The sequence below is a fragment of the Anser anser genome (genome assembly GCF_964211835.1).
Source record: "Anser anser genome assembly, chromosome: 1".
Classification (NCBI taxonomy): Eukaryota; Metazoa; Chordata; class Aves; order Anseriformes; family Anatidae; genus Anser; species Anser anser.
The window spans coordinates 6,233,667-6,251,082 of NC_139720.1; the positions used below are offsets into that span (position 1 = coordinate 6,233,667).

Genomic DNA, 17,416 nt, shown 5'->3' on the forward strand with positions numbered 1-17,416 from the left:
TAATTAAATAGCAATTTTTTTTTCTGCTGTGTGCCAATTGACATCATCTTCTGCATCTAGTGCACATGAAAACTGCGTAGTCTCCTAACTTGCCTTTTCTTTTCATCTCCTTTTCCACTTTCTAGTAACGGCACAGCTAACAAGATGAATGGAGCTTTGGATCATTCAGACCAACCAGACCCAGATGCCATTAAGATGTTTGTTGGACAGATTCCCCGTTCATGGTCGGAAAAAGAGTTAAAAGAACTTTTTGAGCCTTACGGAGCTGTCTACCAGATTAATGTTCTCCGAGACAGAAGTCAGAACCCTCCCCAAAGTAAAGGTACAGTAGTTGTACTTTGTTTACTTTCAGGGATTTTTTTTTCAATGCTCTCACTTTGTTTTAGGATTTCCAGAGAGGTTTGTATCTGGGCTGTTTTGAAGCATACTGTGTCGAGCTATGCAGCAGTCCTAAGAGGAGAGAACTCCTGAATATCTATCGATTACTGTCTTCCTCTTCTTCTTAAATTGCAGTTTAAATATCTGTTATCTGGAAGCGAGCTTTCCAACTGTGCAAAAAATAACAAAAGATTGCCGTCCCTGTTTAAATTATTATTGCCAAGAGACATGGAAACCTGAACGGTCACTTTCCCAGGATTAGCTCATGAAAAATATAATTTTCTACTTCCTTTCGTTTCCTCTCTTTGCACCCCAGGTGGGAATAATTTTCAGGATACAGAAGGGGAGAAAGGGTAGCAGTGGGCTTTTGCTACATCATTGCTCCAGAGGCAATAAAAATTAAAAAACAGTCACCCTGCCCTTTTGTGAAAATTTGATTTCTTTTTTTTTTTTTTTTTTGCAGTCATGTTAAAGGATTGATTTTTGGCACTAGTGTTTTTCTAAAAGAAAAGGCTTTTTTTTTTTCTTTCTGCAGTTTTTCGCTCACGTATAAAGTATTTGTCCTTTGCTTTCTTTAACTGTATGTCTGTGCATATTTAGGCACGTGACAATTCTGTGTACTATAGTTATGTAAGTATAGCATAGGCTTACACGTAAACTTAAAGTGAATATTTTGTTTCACACGATGCTTTTTCTCTCTACATAGTATACTTCCATTTACACTTTGGGATTTTCAAGTTTTGTGTATTAAGTTATTGCTAGCATTGCAAATAATTAGCACAGCTCAGAGGTACAGCCAGCTGTGCGGGCGTTGTGAGATTACTCAGTAGTTATTCATTCTTAGTCCTCTCCTACCACTGCTTCTAAAAACCTTTATGGAGAATATCATAAAACGATTTTGTGGGCTAGCAGCTCGCTACCGGTGCAAAGCAGCACTCCTGAGGTTTCCAGTTCAGCAAGAGGCGATTGCTGTCGCATGCAGCACAGCTCGGGTGCTCCTGCGCTTTTGTGCAAAGCGCTGCCCAGACTCAGCATTTCCTCCTTGCCCCAGTACATGGCTGAGGATCTTCTCGGTGGTCTCCTCTTTGCTGCCCCAATTTAAGGGTTCTCGTGCTTTGAGTGATGTTTGGTTTGCCTGTGTGTGTCACTTCTGGTTAAAGGGACGTTTTTTTTTTATCTTGGCTTCACACCAGCATCGGGGAAGGGCTTCATGTTACCATAACTTGCTGCATACCAAGTTCCGTATCAGACTACTCTCTCCCACCAGTACTACAGAAGCAGAAGGTATTTTGTGTTGCAGTGTTTCAATGCAGTTCTGCTTTCAGCTCCCTCCATTCCCTAGAATTGATGTAGCCGAGCATGCACACCCCTGCTACGTTAGCACAGCGCCCTCACCAAGTGTCTTTTTGTTGTAATGCTGGATAGAAGACGGTATTAAGAGGTCAGGCAACTGGATTTTCAGCAGTCCAGGCTGCTACGGATGAGCAAACTCCTACTTAGTTTAAACCACTAAAATGATGAACTTTGAGACTCGCCCATTTAGAGAGAACTGATTCCTGGGCCACAGAAATGCCTTCCCACTAAGCAGTAAATGAAGTGGGAATGATACTGTGGTTAGACAGAAGAAAGTCATTGATTGCCGTTTCTGTGGTGTTTCCCATTACGTTGTACCTGTCTGTCAGGCAGCTGGAAGGCATAAGGATTAAACACAGGTCATGCAAACCATTGTAGACTAATTATGAAGGCTTATGAAGTCCTCGTATTCTATATTCATTTTGAAAGGTGGGTATGGGTTGTTTTGTTGCTGTTTTGGTATTTTTTTGCTTAGACTCTTTTCAGCTACTCCGAGATGATGCTTTTATGTCAGTTCAGACATTATATGTTTTAATAAGCAAATGAAATTAATCCTCAAGAAAGACAGAATAACCTTCAGACTTATATTTCCCTGACACAGCAGCGAGCTCCTCCGGTGGTCAGCCTTTCCTGTGGAAGCTCTGGAGCAGTGTGTCTCCATGCTGGCTCTGTCCTTCCTCCTGGCTGAGGCTGCCAGCAAGGTTGCCAGATATAGAAACCTCTTGAGTTTCGTGTGGGTATCTCTTGACTAGGAACGATTTGTGTTTTCTTAATCCAGTAGCACAAAGGATTCTGTGTGAGAGATTAAGATTCCGTTATAAACCAAAAAAAAATGGCCTGAAAAATGTTTGATAGTCTTTTTGTTGTCACGGTGCATGAGAAATTCATCACCTATACCATGTAAAAGGGTTTTAAAATGAATCTGAGTTTTGATTTTTTTTAGGGGCTGTGGGTGAATTCCGTGGCCTCCTTCTGTGCAAACAGCCACACGAAACAACCTTTTCTGTTTTAATTGAGGCGGGTGGATTGGGGTAATCCAAAGCAGCTTCCTGCGCCCTGTCTCTGCATCACCTCCAGCCGTGGAACAGTGTGTCAGGAGGACGCTGGGTCAGGGTGGCAGCGGAAAAGTCTTTCTCCCATTTCATTGCGTGGCCATGGTTGTGTGTCATGCCGGACATTCACAGGCTGATATCACTCAGATATTTTTTTTTCTTAATATTCTCGAAGCCATGAATTACAACAATGAAAATGCAAGTTAGTGCTACTACGCCACGCGGGGCTGGTCCTTTTCTTTGAAGAAAGGCATTTTGATTTTCGAAAGATTTCTCTCGTACTAGATGAGGGCTGTGTATTTCTGTTACCTTGGCCAAGGGGGCTTCTCCAATTTGCACAGGCTTTTTCTCTGATGAGCTGTTTATGAAGCTGCAATCTGAGTCTCTCCCGATTCTGTCAAAAATAACCATCGGCTGCTTCTCTCTCTCCCGCTGTTATTAAGGCTGCCTTTCATACCCTCCAACGACAGACAGCCTACTTCATTTCTTTCCTACTTGTACTATTTGCCAGCTCCGCAAAGTTGAAGCTGGAGGAAGAGGAGGAAGAGAGGTAGAAAGCCAAGTTTTACTCATTTTGGAAAAAAATAGAGAAAAGCCACATTACTTCCACAGAAATACCGCTGCTGTGCAGCTTCGTTAATTGGATCTTATACCACAGAAATGGCTGCATTTCAATGGGTGATGGTCAAATATCCTCCTTAAGTAAGAAACTCCTCTTGCTTTCCAGAGCCTGCAGTTCTCTGGTTCTTTTCGGATGTGTGAAAGAGCTCAGCAAAGTAATTTGACTTTACGTGTTTATCCCCTGTTGTTTTGTAAGACTTTTTCCTCTTTCTACAGCAAGAGAAATCCAGGGGATTAGGTAAACTAAATACACACACAAAAAAAAAAATTGGCAGGAAATCTTGCAGCACTGAAATAAATGGCACTTTCAGCTTCTGAGGACTAAGGCGATTCAAAGTCTCGGCAGATCAGCTGTCTCTGTTCCCAGTCCAGCTTGCTCCCTTTGTATAATTTATTCTGGGTGGATAGATGACTTTTTCAGGGTAGTTATTAAAAAGAGCTTCTGTAAGACCTCAAATGCAGCAAGCTCGATGCGAAGGCAGAATCCAGTGCCACCAAGGTTTCTCCCCTTCCCCGCTGCTTTCATAAGCTGGAAACATTTCCCTTACTGCTTTTCTTTCGGAGTTGCAGTGCTGAAGCAGGCAGATGGCACTGGGCTCCTTTTCCCCTCTGAGATGCAGCAGAAGTGTCTCGGGTCAGAGCTGCGATGTCGTTTTTGTACCTTGCCTCTGTTTCCACACCTGTTAATTCTTGCAGGGATCGAGGCCCCCCGAACTAGCCGCATGAGGCCGAGCCTGCTCGTGCAGCAATCTCACGCCAGAAAGCAGGGGAAAGGCACCAAGAAACAACTGCCTCCCTCTTTCCTGGTAGCCCTTCACAGACCTTTTATCAGATTAGGGGGAGGATGCTGAGTGAACAAGGATGTGCTGTAGTTAAAGGCCAGTGTTTATTATTATCCTATTTAACATGGTAATTTAAGTCTACCGGGAAGCGAGCAGAGGAATCTGATAATGAGGCGTTCATCTGCTCCATCCAGGCGAGACAGGATGGGCAAGGCACATCAGAGGCAGAAGTCATCTGGCTGTTTTGGGTACCAGCTTGGCTACAGGTTAGCCCTTCAGAAATCCTCCTGCAAATGCAGGCAGGAGGAACAGCTCCCCAACTCCATCAGACCCCTGGCCCCTGTTCAGTGCCCTGTTCTCAGTTGGGGCAGGAGGAAACGGGGGGACTCGGGCAGTCCTGCATGGGACCAGAGCAGTGACACTCAGCTTGGCACACAAACCCGCCCTGACCATACCAAATAGCAGCAAAGGCGTTAACCAACTGCTCCTTGCCTGCCCTTGCATCACCACTCAGCGGATTGCACTGTGTCTTTGCTCCGAGAAGTAATTTCAGTGCATTGTGTTTTGCAAAACTGTTTTAAAAGTTCCCTTCAGCCAGCACTGTGGGAGTCAGGGTTTTTCCACACATTTTCCACTGACTTGCTTCGAGTTTTTAATGCTCTTACAGGTCCCCATGATTGTTGTTTAGCTTTTGCAATCTGATGATTGTGTCCCAAGCACGTATGCTGTCAAAACTGCAGGACTGGGGCCTGCAGCCTTTATGCATGCATGTTTTTAGACTAAGTTTTAGTGATCACAGCTGAGTGATCTTCTGTTATAAACTTGGGCTTGAAGTCTTTCATGCACTAGATGAAAAAGTGCTTTTTTTTTAGCAGGTGCCATGTACGCCATATAAAGTATCACGCAACAAAGACTAGCAAAAGCCAGACGCTGCTGTTAGGTGCAAGTACAACAGGGAGGGAGAGCAAGTGATAAAGTGGAGCTTTCAACTTTTCAGTTTCTTACCTTGGGGTGTTGAAATTGAAACCTTAAAGAGACTTAATTCTAGAATTTTATATGGGTCATAAGTAGCATTATAAAATATGTTGTACGTGTGAGCTGATTTTTATAAAAAGTAATTTTTATTCGACAAATCTACCGGAGTTTTCAAGAGGTTTTTCTGAAAGTGGACAGGTGTGAAATTGTGTATATAATCAAGCTGGATTTCCCAGGGGCATTTCACACAGTGTCACACGGGAGACTAATACATACGGCTGCTGGTGAAGCAGGGAAGGGCCCATTTTCAAACGGAGAAAGGAGCTGGTTAGATGATCGAGGGCAGATTAGAATGGGGAAAGGTTACGGGCCAGGGGAAAAAAAGGGGCTGATGATTGGAGAACCACAGGGACTGGTATTGGAGATCGATACTTTTTCACTCTCTATGTAAATGGCTTTGACAGAGAGAACCACTAAGTTGTTATCCAACTTTTTGGATCATGCAGAAGGGGCTGGATGGGGGAGAAGCCACCTGATAACCTGGAGCAAACAATCCAATACAAAGGGACTCAGCCGGGTAAAACGAACCACGAGCAAGAGTAAATTTGAGTTTTGAGTGAACACGGGTGTTGAATGAGTCTATTTTTCAAAGATTCAAGAGCAGGAGAGGATTTGAAGAGTGCACATACCATAAAAGGACTAACATGATGTTTTGTATCCATGTGGTCAAAAAGGCACTGAAAATGCGAAGCTATATAAATGGGACCATTGAATACAGCTTTCAAGGAAATACCGTACCACTTAAAGAAGGATTTTTTTGATCATGTTTTAAACTACAGTTACCAATATTTAGCATCATTCTATAGAAAAGGGCAGAGGTCCAGAGAAGAGCAGCGTGATTTTGTATGAAGTCGGGAAGGGTTAAGCTACGGTGAAAGGTCTAAGAAGGTTAACTTGTAAAGGGCTTCAAGCATTGACTTACAAGAAAGCTAAAAGGAGAAAATCTGTGGAAGAATACAGGACTGTACCTTGGTTTGGAAAGAAAAGTTATAAGGGGATATGATTGAAGTTTCTGCAGCGTGTTGAAGTGCATTCCGAAGGCAGGAATAGATCAGCTCTTTCAATTAATATTGAACCCCAGGACTGCACAGCATAGACTTAAGATTGAGAAACAGCAGGCCAAAAGGAAAAAAGAAAAAAAAAACTTCTTAAGTCAAGCTTTCTTCTTCCACATGCAGAGTAGAGAATGGTCTTCCAGAAGCAGCACTTACAAGGAAAGTTCCTGAAGAAACTTTTCCCTTTCTTGCTTCCATTTCGTATTCCGAAAGTGTGCCTGGAGCTGTATGGGACATGACTGCTCCCTACATCCCAGCACCGTTTCACCCCATAAGCAGGACAGGCTGCCTGGGCTGTGTGACAGTGGCTTATCTATGCCCAGCTGGAAGAGGGTCTGCGATTTCTGGTGACCCCTGGTATTTTTGGATGGCTTTGAATAGAGGGAGCAGATGAGGATAACGTCCCATGGCATGTTTGACCGCAAACCTGTTGTCCACATAAATCATTCTCACTGTATGTTCCCATCATTGACTACGGCAAGAAAGTCAGCCACTTTTAGTACCAAGAAGTATCCCAGCAAAGCAAAGCCCATCTAGTCAGCCTGTGCAGAAGTACTGCAGGGTTTTTGTGCACATACTGTAACAGGACTTGGGGAGGTTGTGCTTGCAAAACAGGAAAAGTAGAGGAAGTTGAGGGGATTGGGTAGAGCGTGTGGTTTTGGTTGTGATATTTAAAGAAGACAGAACATGAAACCTTCCTTACCCTTGTTTGTCAAGTTCCTATATACAGCATGTGAATGACTGGAGCCCTACAGAATTAAACTTTATTTTTAGGCATCATTTATCTTCCTGTTTTTGCAGTATTTATCACAGTAGGAGCTTGGTCCAGAAGTGAGGACTCTAGGTGTTGGTGTAAGAAATTAATAAAAATAACACATCTCTAAGGGATTAAAGTAGATTGCTTTGGGGCTCGTCGGTTGTACAGTTTTGTTGCAGCTTAACTATGATTTACAACTGTATATGAATTTTCAAAATTAAGTTAAAACTGCATAAACACACTGCTAATTAAATCTATGCTGAAAAAAGTGCATAAACCTGAATAAACTACATGAATCAGTTTAGTTAAATTGATAGAAAACCCATACGCAGATGAGCCCTTAGAAGAGTAGGACTTCATAATCAATTGTGGTTTTCTTAATAGATCTCTAATGTTCCTATCTGATAAACACTTGGGGAAAAGGCACGCTAAGTAAAAGGATGCTTGAGTTTCAATTCAAGCATGAAATAAATCCAAGCACTTTCCAGATACCTTTGAAAATGCCAGGAACACAGCTGAAAATATGTGTTCAATTTTTCTGATTCTTCAGGATAAACAAAAAAAATAAAAGCTGAAAAGAAAGGTTGTGTCTGGTTGTCTTTTAATTATTTTTAAAAACAATTGAAGGCTAATGATTGAGAACTGAGGGGCTTAAATAATAGTGTCTGTTTTTAACACAAAGCTGGAAAATAATATATTATACAGTAGCTAGAACAGGCAGGCAAATCTTTGTTATAATGTTAACTTCTTTAGCACACCATACAGCATTTACATACAGAATATTTTAGAACTTCACAGAAAAATCCCAAATGTTTTTAAAATATAAATGGGTAATCTGTTTTTAGTAATGCCGTCATTACATCAGAAAGAACACATAGGGAGGAAGTAAAACAGCCTGAACTTTCAATAAAATTGAAAAAAACAGCTAATCAAATTTCATTGTTGAATCTGAATAATATGCCAAACCTCTCTCTCACAAATACATAATCTCAAAGGCAAAAATTGTAATGCATGGAGCAAATCTAAGTCAAGTCATGCACGTACTTGCACACAGGAATTAATCAATGGATATAATACCCAGACATAAAATCACATACGTGTTTAAATATTTTCCAGATTGGTGCCTACATTTAAAATATGCACCTCTGCAATAATGCAAGACAATGTCAGGTTGCGATTTATGGTATCCGGTTTCTTCAGTTGCATATTAAAGCTCACATCCATGAGTTTCGGATCCTTTTATGACATTGTTGTGGCACTGAAATTCTTTCCCGTTCCAATTTTCTATTAAATGAATAAACATACAATATTTATCTGCTTACCACACGAAACATGATGTGTGTTTTGTTAAAGAACAATGCTTTCCAAAAAAAACCCTTCCCTTGTTTTAAATTGTTTCTAATTCTATACAATTCTAATGTTTGCACCATTTGCTCATGACATAGTAGGAGGTTTTTGCAAAGGATTTGAGGATGAGTCTGAAATCTTCACACACTTTGGCATGGAGCTCAAAGGAAGAAAGCATCTGACAACTGAGCAGTGTTAAAAATGAAGTGTGATTGTGGAGCAGCCTTATGAGCATGCCTTTCAGCTGCACTGCAGCTTCCAAGTCTCTCATTTCCATCTCGTTGCTTTCTTATTCTGCTCCTGTCACCCCCCTAAAAGTCACACACAAGTGCACATCCACACGTATGCACAAATAAATAAAAACCTAAAATTTAAACCCACAATGTGAAAAGTTTTGCTCGTGAAAAGATGGAACGGCAGACTCTAGAACAGGAGGAATTCCTCTGTCACTGCTGAGATGGTGTGAGAGCCACTTAAATATTGCAATGATGGGTCACAGTAAAAAGCTGAAGACCATGTAAAATGTTTTAGTATAAACATGCCATCAATTTTCCTCATCCTCTACATGAATTTCAAACCATAAGAGTGCCTTGAGAGGACATCTGTTATTCTTTATTATTTTGAAATGTGTTACAAAATGAATGTACGTGTAGAATTTGCAGTGTCAATTAAATTCTGGTTTATTACTCCCAAATTGACTGCACTGGACCTTGCCACCCTGCGCTTTCAGCTGGGGCAGGATGGAGAAAGGACAGTCCAGAGCTGGTGGGACCCATGACCTGCTTCGTGTCAGACTTCTGTGGCACGGATGCCAGGAAAGGCTGGGCAGTGCCAGCTGTAGTATTACTGGGTTTTTCAGACATCTGCCCGTTCCATAGTGCACTGTAAGCGTCAGCATATTATTTCAAAAGACTAGCAAATAAATCCCCAAGGATCAAGCCTGTTAGTGACTTGTAAACCAGGTCTGAGCTTAACTCAAGCCAGTGAGCTATGGGTGGAAGGCTGAATATGCCATATAAATCTCCTGCTCTGTCTACCTCAGTGAAAAAGGCATTTTCAGGAATCTGTGTCTTTCTAATTACTTATAAAAACACTCTGAGAAAAGCTAGTGAATAAATTAAATTTGAATGTTTCCAGTGGATCTTTTCAGGTTTTCACGGAACCTAATTACTGTCTAATCTAAGCCCATGAGTATGCAGTTTTAAGTGGGACGTTAGACTTTCACACTGCAGATTAAACTCTGTGGTGCATAAATTCGTTATTATTTTTGGAGGAAAAAAACTTCAGCGTCTACTACCTCGTGGTTTTCATTTAAAATAATGACTGTGTCCAAGTCGTGCATTCTTTCAGAAGAATAAGATGAGCTGTAAAGAGGTGGGAGATTTTTTTATAATAAACCGTGTCTCTTATTTGCCTAACTGAACTGGGCAAATTTATGTTTCAAGCAACAATTAAACCGTCCTAGTAGCTCAAGATGTCATGCTTTCAATTGCAATTTTAGGGAGCTGTACTGCAATAGGGAGTAGATTAATGTAAGGTACTGCCTGCAACTTCGTGGCTCTAAGGATGAGCACCTTAAGGAGCAGCACCGCTGCTTCAGCTGCACTTCTCGAGTGTTTTGCAAAGGGAGACAAATATCATCACTCTGTTTTTACCAGCTGGCAAAAAAATAAGGTACAGAGGGCTGTGGGGACTTCTCCCCAAATTGTTGAGTGACTCGGAGCAGGCAGACAACAACATTCTGCTGTGCCTGAATCAAATCTGCTGCCTTCATTTTCAGTGCTCGAATCCCTGAGCTCTTTCGACGCAAAGATTTCGTTGTGTTAGCAGTGCCCAGGTGAGCTCTGCATTGGTTTGGCCACGTATTAAGCAGGTCTGGTGAGGACTGCTGTCAGAAAACGAGCGTGTAGCACGCACACAGGCGCTGGCTCCCGCTCTTCCCACGTCCCCCTCAATTAAAACAATAGGCTTCCTTTTTTGTTTGCAGATCATGGGATATAAAATCATTGTAGATTAAAAATGGACTGTATTAACCTGAGTAATTCTGCTGGGGCTTCAGCTTCTATAGTGCAAAGTGGTGTGTTGTCTCCGGCTCAATTAGATTTTTCTGGGTGTCAATTTTAATTCACTTCACCAGCATGGGGGGGGAACTATCTGTGGAAAGGAAAATGTTGCTCCTGACTGAAAGCGTCCTCTATCCATGCTTGATTTACGAGTTTTCAAATACTTAGCTGTCCCATGTTCTCCCTTGACGTCAGCTGGTACGTGCCTAAGAGCTATACGAAATCCCGTGATGGTTCTTCATGCAGTAGGTGTTGGGTTGGAACAAGAGGATGGAAATGGGGAGAGTGAGATTATTCATTCCCTCTTTTTATGTAATACTGCATAAAGCAAGCTTTTGATGAGCGTTGATGACCAAATAGGCATGGTTATATCAAATGTCTCTTATCCTTACAAACATCCATGTGACCACACTTACAGAGGTGTAAAAGCTAAGCAGGGTTTCCTTTTGCAGTACCAGAACTTAGGCACAGAGCTCTTAAGAGGATGGTTTGTCGTAGAAAAGGGCCTGAAATTTTTACTGTGTATATGTGGGGCTTTCCAATATGCTTGCCTCCATCACACTCAGCAGTCTTCTCTTCCTCTCTCTGTACCTGTCCTTTGAATATTTCATTAAGCTCTCAAGACGGTATAGTTATGGATATTTGTGCACACTCAACTCTTGCTTTGCTTTAGAGTTGAGTTTTTTTGGCTTTTTTTGGATTGTTTGGTTGTTTTATGGTGGTGTTTGTTGTTGTTTGTGTTGTGTTTTTTTTTTGGACTGACACCAGCTTCCAGCTTTGTCAATCATTTCAGCTGCTTTCCAGTATATGAGGGGGAGTCATGCAGGAAAACACATGTGAATATGAGGGTCAGACCTGCAGGAAAGCACATGGGAGTGCCACCAACCCCCATAACTGTTGTTTTGGCAGTAGCTGGGTTCACATCAGGACCTGGTAGCTTCTTCTCTGGTTCAGACAGGACGAGGTACCACAGCAAAATGCTGGTGTGCCCCAGAGCTCTTAGTAATACCATTTCTTGTGCAAGAGGTAAATACGAAATTATCTCAGTAACATACCCCTTTATCATTTTCAGAATTGAACAAAATGCCGTACTAAAATTCTACTTTTAGAGTGTGTCATCTCCCAGCCTTTACATTCTCCACATTTCCAGGTGTTACCTTTCCTTTCCAGCCCTGAGGTGCTGGTGTGCCTTTCTGTGCTGTTAGTTGCTCGTTCTCACGCGGGTATTTATTGAGTTAAAAGGTGCCGTGTGAAAGTGGGGAATTATTATTATTATTATCATTATCATTATTATTTTAGATGCTGCAGTCTAAGTAGTTCAAAAAAATCTCACAACTAAAGGTCAGCACAGCTTATAGGTTTACACATGCACAGTACAAGTAACCTTCAGAAATTTCCTCATGACAAGATAAGTGCAGCAATTATATTTAAATGAGTGCAGGAGAAAATTTCACTGTAAACTACATTAGCTGGAGAGCGTATGCTGTAAGAGGATTTAATTGAATTAATGTTACTTACTATCAAATGCTCCATCTAGTGTATTGCCAGGTCTCCTTATTACTAAGAATAATATTTGGTTCATAAAGACCCCTGTTCAACTAAGCACACAGCCCTGACGACTTCAGCAAGTGATTAAAGTTGAAGCATATTCTGCACTGCATTGCTGAATAGGAATAAGCTTGAAGGTAAGAACAAATAGCGGTGTATGTATAGGACATGTAATCACCCAGCCTTTTAAGAGGGCTGTTTATGGAGATTCCTGTTACAGATGGTTTTCCAAGTGTCTTAATGAGGTGTGATTTTTGGCATGGGCAAGTGGCCTTGCCAGTTCAAGCATAGGTGGCGTGGATGACGGCTGCAGGAGTGACGACGAAAAGAAGCCCAGCATATATGTACATAAAAAGAAGCCCATATGTATATGTACAAAAGAAGCCCAGTGTATATGTACATCGGGAGTGGGTTGGGATGGTCGACGTGGTCCCCCGCTAATGAGAGCAGGAACAGATCCGGATGGCGGAGGGGTTTTGTTCAGTAATGCTGCTGGTGTTTTTAATGCTGCCATTAACGCAGGATTCTCACTCCTGCATTATACAAAGATGCCACGGTGACATCCGGGAGGGTATTTTGTGTGACTTCCTACATAAAAGCAGAAATGCAAATAAGCCGTGTTAACATATTCACATTATATAAACGGGAAGCTCAGACGCATGGAAACACAGAGTGACATACCCAGAGAGGTGCTTCGAGCCAGTGATAAAGATATTCACAGATTTCCTACGCTGCTCTTATGTTTTAACCATTAAGGAGAAAACATGATATACTGGATATTTTTGCCAAATATTTTCTAATGGCACAAATGTTGAGGTATGCATCTCCTTTATGTTTGATGTTATTTAATTTTCCTTTCATATGCACTCTAAAAAGTGAATACGTGAAATCTCAGAAAAAAAATCTTTTATTCTCTGCTCATTCAGCAAAAAGAATAAAAATAGTTTTGAACCACTCTTCCATGCAAATCGGGAAACTGTGGAACAGTTTCTAAAGCTACTTTATTTCTTGTTGGCCAAACCACATCGCAAAAGTCTTTATTAACCTACGCATCTTACATTCTACTGATGCACATTTCACTCCTGAACTTCACCCACCCCTGTTTATGCATGCAGTTGACATTCTGCTACAATCAGTAGGGCACATGCCATTCAAAGGAGTTACAATCTCCTCTTTGTTTTTGTGGGTTTTTTTTGTGTTTTTTTTTTTTTGTGCGTGTGAAAAAAGTGTAATCGCCCATGTCAACTGATGTTCATTAAATGGAATTGTTTAGCTCTCTTAAAAAATCATTGATCTGTTTTTCCCCCATGAAAATATTCAACGTCTCAGTTCACAAAAGAGAAATCAGCATGTAAAGCAGGAGAATAACAATCTGTGCAGCAAGGAGTGCGAGTGCAATGTGTGGTGCATCAAATGTCAGAAGTACTTGCTGGCTTAAAAACAAAAGCATGATAAATATTTAGTACGGATGAGAAACATTATTACTGTTGTGGCCAGACGTGATTTTTGGGAACAATCTGTTTAGAAAAGAGAGTAGGGAATTTTCATACATTTCTGTGTAGCATTTATGATTGGGCGTTCATTAGGTAGCATCTGGCATGAACTATTCCTCTTTCCCCCTAAGTTCCATGGCTTCATTTTGCATCTAAGGAGGATAGTGCAAAAGGTAATTTGGCACCGTAGTGCCACTGGTGTGGTCATGGTTTTAAGTTTTGAATACCTCCCTTGAAATAGACTGCATTATGGTGTTTTTTTTTTTAGGGAATTTTCACTATTTGACCATTTTGACAAAATTTGACTATTTTATTGGGAATTTTGACAGTATTTGGACTTTGATGAGAGTGCCCATGAGGCGTTGTATGCAAGTCAGAAGCTCAGCCTCCTCCACTGTATGTCAGGGTCCATGCGCCACAGATAACAAAGAGACCCAAAACTGGGGGCTCCAGCCTCATCCACATGCTCTTAGTACCATTTCCTGTACATATTGCAGATGCACTTAACAGATTGTACAATATGCTCTGCAAACAGATTGTTAAAATGATCTTTGTCCTGAAACACTGACGGCACAAACGAACAAGATGGATGGAAAGCGTGCCTGCTGTGAAAGCTGCAGAGCGCAGACGCCGGAGTTTGGGACCCTTCTCCTCAACAAAAAGGGCTTTGTGCATCTTTATTGAAGCAAGGATCTGTTCTTGCTGATCTTACTGTTAAAGGCTGAAATTTTTAATAAGATTTCAAAGAAAATAGCACAAAGATCATTAGAGAATGAGTAGGAGAAGGGAATGTGCCTACTCGTGCCATTTTTTTCTCATCTAACAGCCCTTCTCCTACAGCTGCCAAATTGAGCATGTCAGAGGAGCAGACTTTCAAACTTCGGGTAGTTGATCACAGCATTGGAACAACTCCCTGAAAAAAAGTCCGGGGCGTGCAGTGCTGAGGCTTTGATGACCTGAATGTGGGATGCGCTGATCATGGAAACTCTGATGCTCTGGAAATGACAACTAGAGCAAGACTGAAAACTTGGCTCTCCTTCACTGGGCTACTCAACAGGAAAAATTCCAATACTTAATGTCTTTTTCGTCATCCAGGTCATGTAAAGAGATCATCCACTTAGGCCCTGGGTGGTTAAGAAAACCAAGAATTGCTCATCTTATTTATTGAAGTAGCTAATGTGCCTTTCGAAGCGCCTAGATCTTCACTTATGGGAGAAGGAGGAGTGCACATGAAGATTAATTTCAGTGAGACTGTTTTTGTAGGAATAGGTATCTCGGTGAATATAGATCATCTAAAGCTGGCATGATAAGCATATCAGCCTGTTTATATGTTTTATTAAATCAATAAAACTATTACATGAAAATGGCAGTGTCTGGATTCTGCAAACAGCCCTTTCAGAGGAGCTCTGCTTGGGGATGAGACAATTTTGCCCTTTTGAAACACTTCTGTTTCTCTTTCAAATGAAAGTGCTCTCTCATTAAAATTATTAAAGAAAACATTTTTCAACTCTGAAGTATTGCTGATATTTTGGCGGTGGCTATGGCCAGAAGTCCAAGTGATGGGAACTACTGAGCGCTTATAATTCAAACAACTTGCACTGACTTCATGGTATAAGAAATTTTATGCCTGGACAGGACATAAAACTTGGAAATACCTGTTTTACGAGGCCTCAGTGAAATGGGCATGGTTACAAAGTGAATTTCAGTAAGAGGATCACTGTTTCGAGGTAACCATGTCCCAGTGGCTGGAGATATGATGTTACCTGAATGTGCTGCAGCCTTAAGCCTTCCTGAACCAGGGCTCAGCCCTCTGACCCTCAGCCCCATCTGCTCGTGGCTGGGCTGCTACAGTCTTCGTCAAGAGAGTTGGCTTTCTAGATCAGGCAAAAGATCGTCTCTTCCAGGATGCAAAGGTCCCAGGTTTGGAAAGCTATCTGAATTGAAAAAAAGACCTTCTAGCTCATCCAGTCTCTTGTCTGCCAAATCCATAATTGTTCCGTTTAGTGCATTCCTAAATGTTTTGTCCAATTTTATTTGGAAGTGGACCATGGGATGCTGTTTCCATCCCTTCCCCCCCGCCAATAAAATCATGTTTTATTATTGTACTGTAAACACACACAGTCCTAGCATTTTTGGGGTATTTTGGTCTCCCCTCTTTATTTATTTTCTGTTGGTTGTTTTATAATCCCTGTTCCGTGATAATTCTGATGAGTATGAGGGATGCATTTTCTGCCATGTAAAATAGTACTGGGGATAAACTCTGCCTAAGATTTTGGCTGACCCCATCATCAGGCTTAGCTCAAAAATTAATTTGTCATTACCCAGGTGCTACGCACTAAGCTTTATTGGCATAGAGGAGATCCACATACTGTATGTTCCTTGGAAGGAAAAAAAGTGGTCATGTAATCACTGAGACAGTAAACAGTCATTTCCAATCTAGTAATATTTTATGTGAACTGGCACTGTATGTTGTATATCATCCATCTTGCTAATCCTTGTTCCACATTGCCTCCCACTTGAGGCCAAGAACATTACGGCTGTGCCAGAGAGTGGGTGGAAAAATAGCCTTATTATTAACCTAAGTTGAAAACATAATGGCTTTTTGAATGTCTTCATTCACAGATGCAGTCATACTAAAATATTAATACCCTTAAGTATAGAGAAACAGAACTTTCATTTAAAATCCATTGTCCATGTGTGTTGCAAAAGTGAAAGCCTTAAAAGTGTTATGAATGCCCTGAATCTTTTGTTTCGTCTTTTATCCTCTAAATTCCAGTATTCTGTGATAAAGGAGCCAAAACATCCTTCAGAGTAGGCTTTAAGCAATTTTTGCCATCACTAGTATTGTCTTGTAACTGAAAGCAGAGTTCCTCCAGTCTTCTGTGTCACTTAAAACACAGGTTATAATCAAATGGATATTGAAACGTGGGTGACTTTTTAGTACCACGATCAACCAGAGCTGCATTGTCAATGTCAGTGTTTGTTTAAATCTCAGTGCCAGTAGGATCAGGAGTAGTCAATATGCACATGTTTTGTAGGAATAACCATCATGAAGAATAAAGGAGAAAATTGCAAGCCGCACCTGAGTAATCTTCATAGCACCCCAGAATCCTTGATTTACCAGCAGAAATGAGGGACCTAGGAATGAAAACTTAGTAAATTGGTACCACGGTATGAATGAAAAGCCATGGAAGAAAAGAAATGATGCTGTTCTTTAGCTGTCTGTAGCCAGGGGTTTTGCCTTTGCTGGATCTGTAACTCACTTCTCTGTGTGTCTTGCCTTTTGAAATGTGAACCTTCCACAAACGTCTTTAGGAGGTGTAAGAGTTGCTCTTGAATATTATTCAGGAGAAAAAAAAATCTTGATGACACTAATTTAAGAGTAGCATGAAAAATACGTTCCCCCTTTTAAAAAGCAAAAGTATTGAAACCTACAGTGTATCAGGCCGTATGTTGTAAATCAGCCTAATTGTTTTAGAATTCAAAAGTGTTTCATCATTTTAAATTGGGCTTGTCTGATATTTAGTTCCACATTTTTGATAACTCCGCAGGACTAATCTGAAGCCTGCTGTTGCACATGAAAAGCTTTTTTTATCCTATCTTTTAAGACTGATGGAATGAGAGGAGGTTGACAAGTAATCGCTTAGTTATCTCTGTGTCAAAGCTTATGATATGCATTACAGCGAAAACTTGCAATATGCAGGTTCAGACATAATTTTGCTACACATTAAGGTTTATTCTTCTTGCATACAAAATGCAAGAGTGAGTAATGCTGCAGTCTGATCGAGGATTTTGAATTGCTTGGCAGGATCTTTAGATTTGCCTTAATAATGCTTACTAGGAGCCAACACATTACACAAGACACGGATCCTGATCTTACCAGGACTTCCCTCCAAGAATCTCCTTATTCCCCCATGCTCCATCTCATTCGG

General features: G+C 41.1%; 1 protein-coding gene across 16 annotated transcripts in view; it reads left to right on the plus strand.

Annotated features, from left to right (window-relative positions):
• CELF2 (CUGBP Elav-like family member 2) overlaps positions 1–17,416 on the plus strand; it is a 568,240-nt gene that overhangs the window by 432,062 nt on the left and 118,762 nt on the right. For all 16 annotated transcript variants that reach the window (XM_083819746.1, XM_083819754.1, XM_083819752.1 and 13 more), the window contains one exon: positions 126–322. In XM_083819746.1, the coding sequence (XP_083675872.1) occupies positions 145–322 (178 nt within the window). In that variant the 5' untranslated portion in view covers positions 126–144. The remainder of the gene's footprint in view (positions 1–125; positions 323–17,416) is intronic.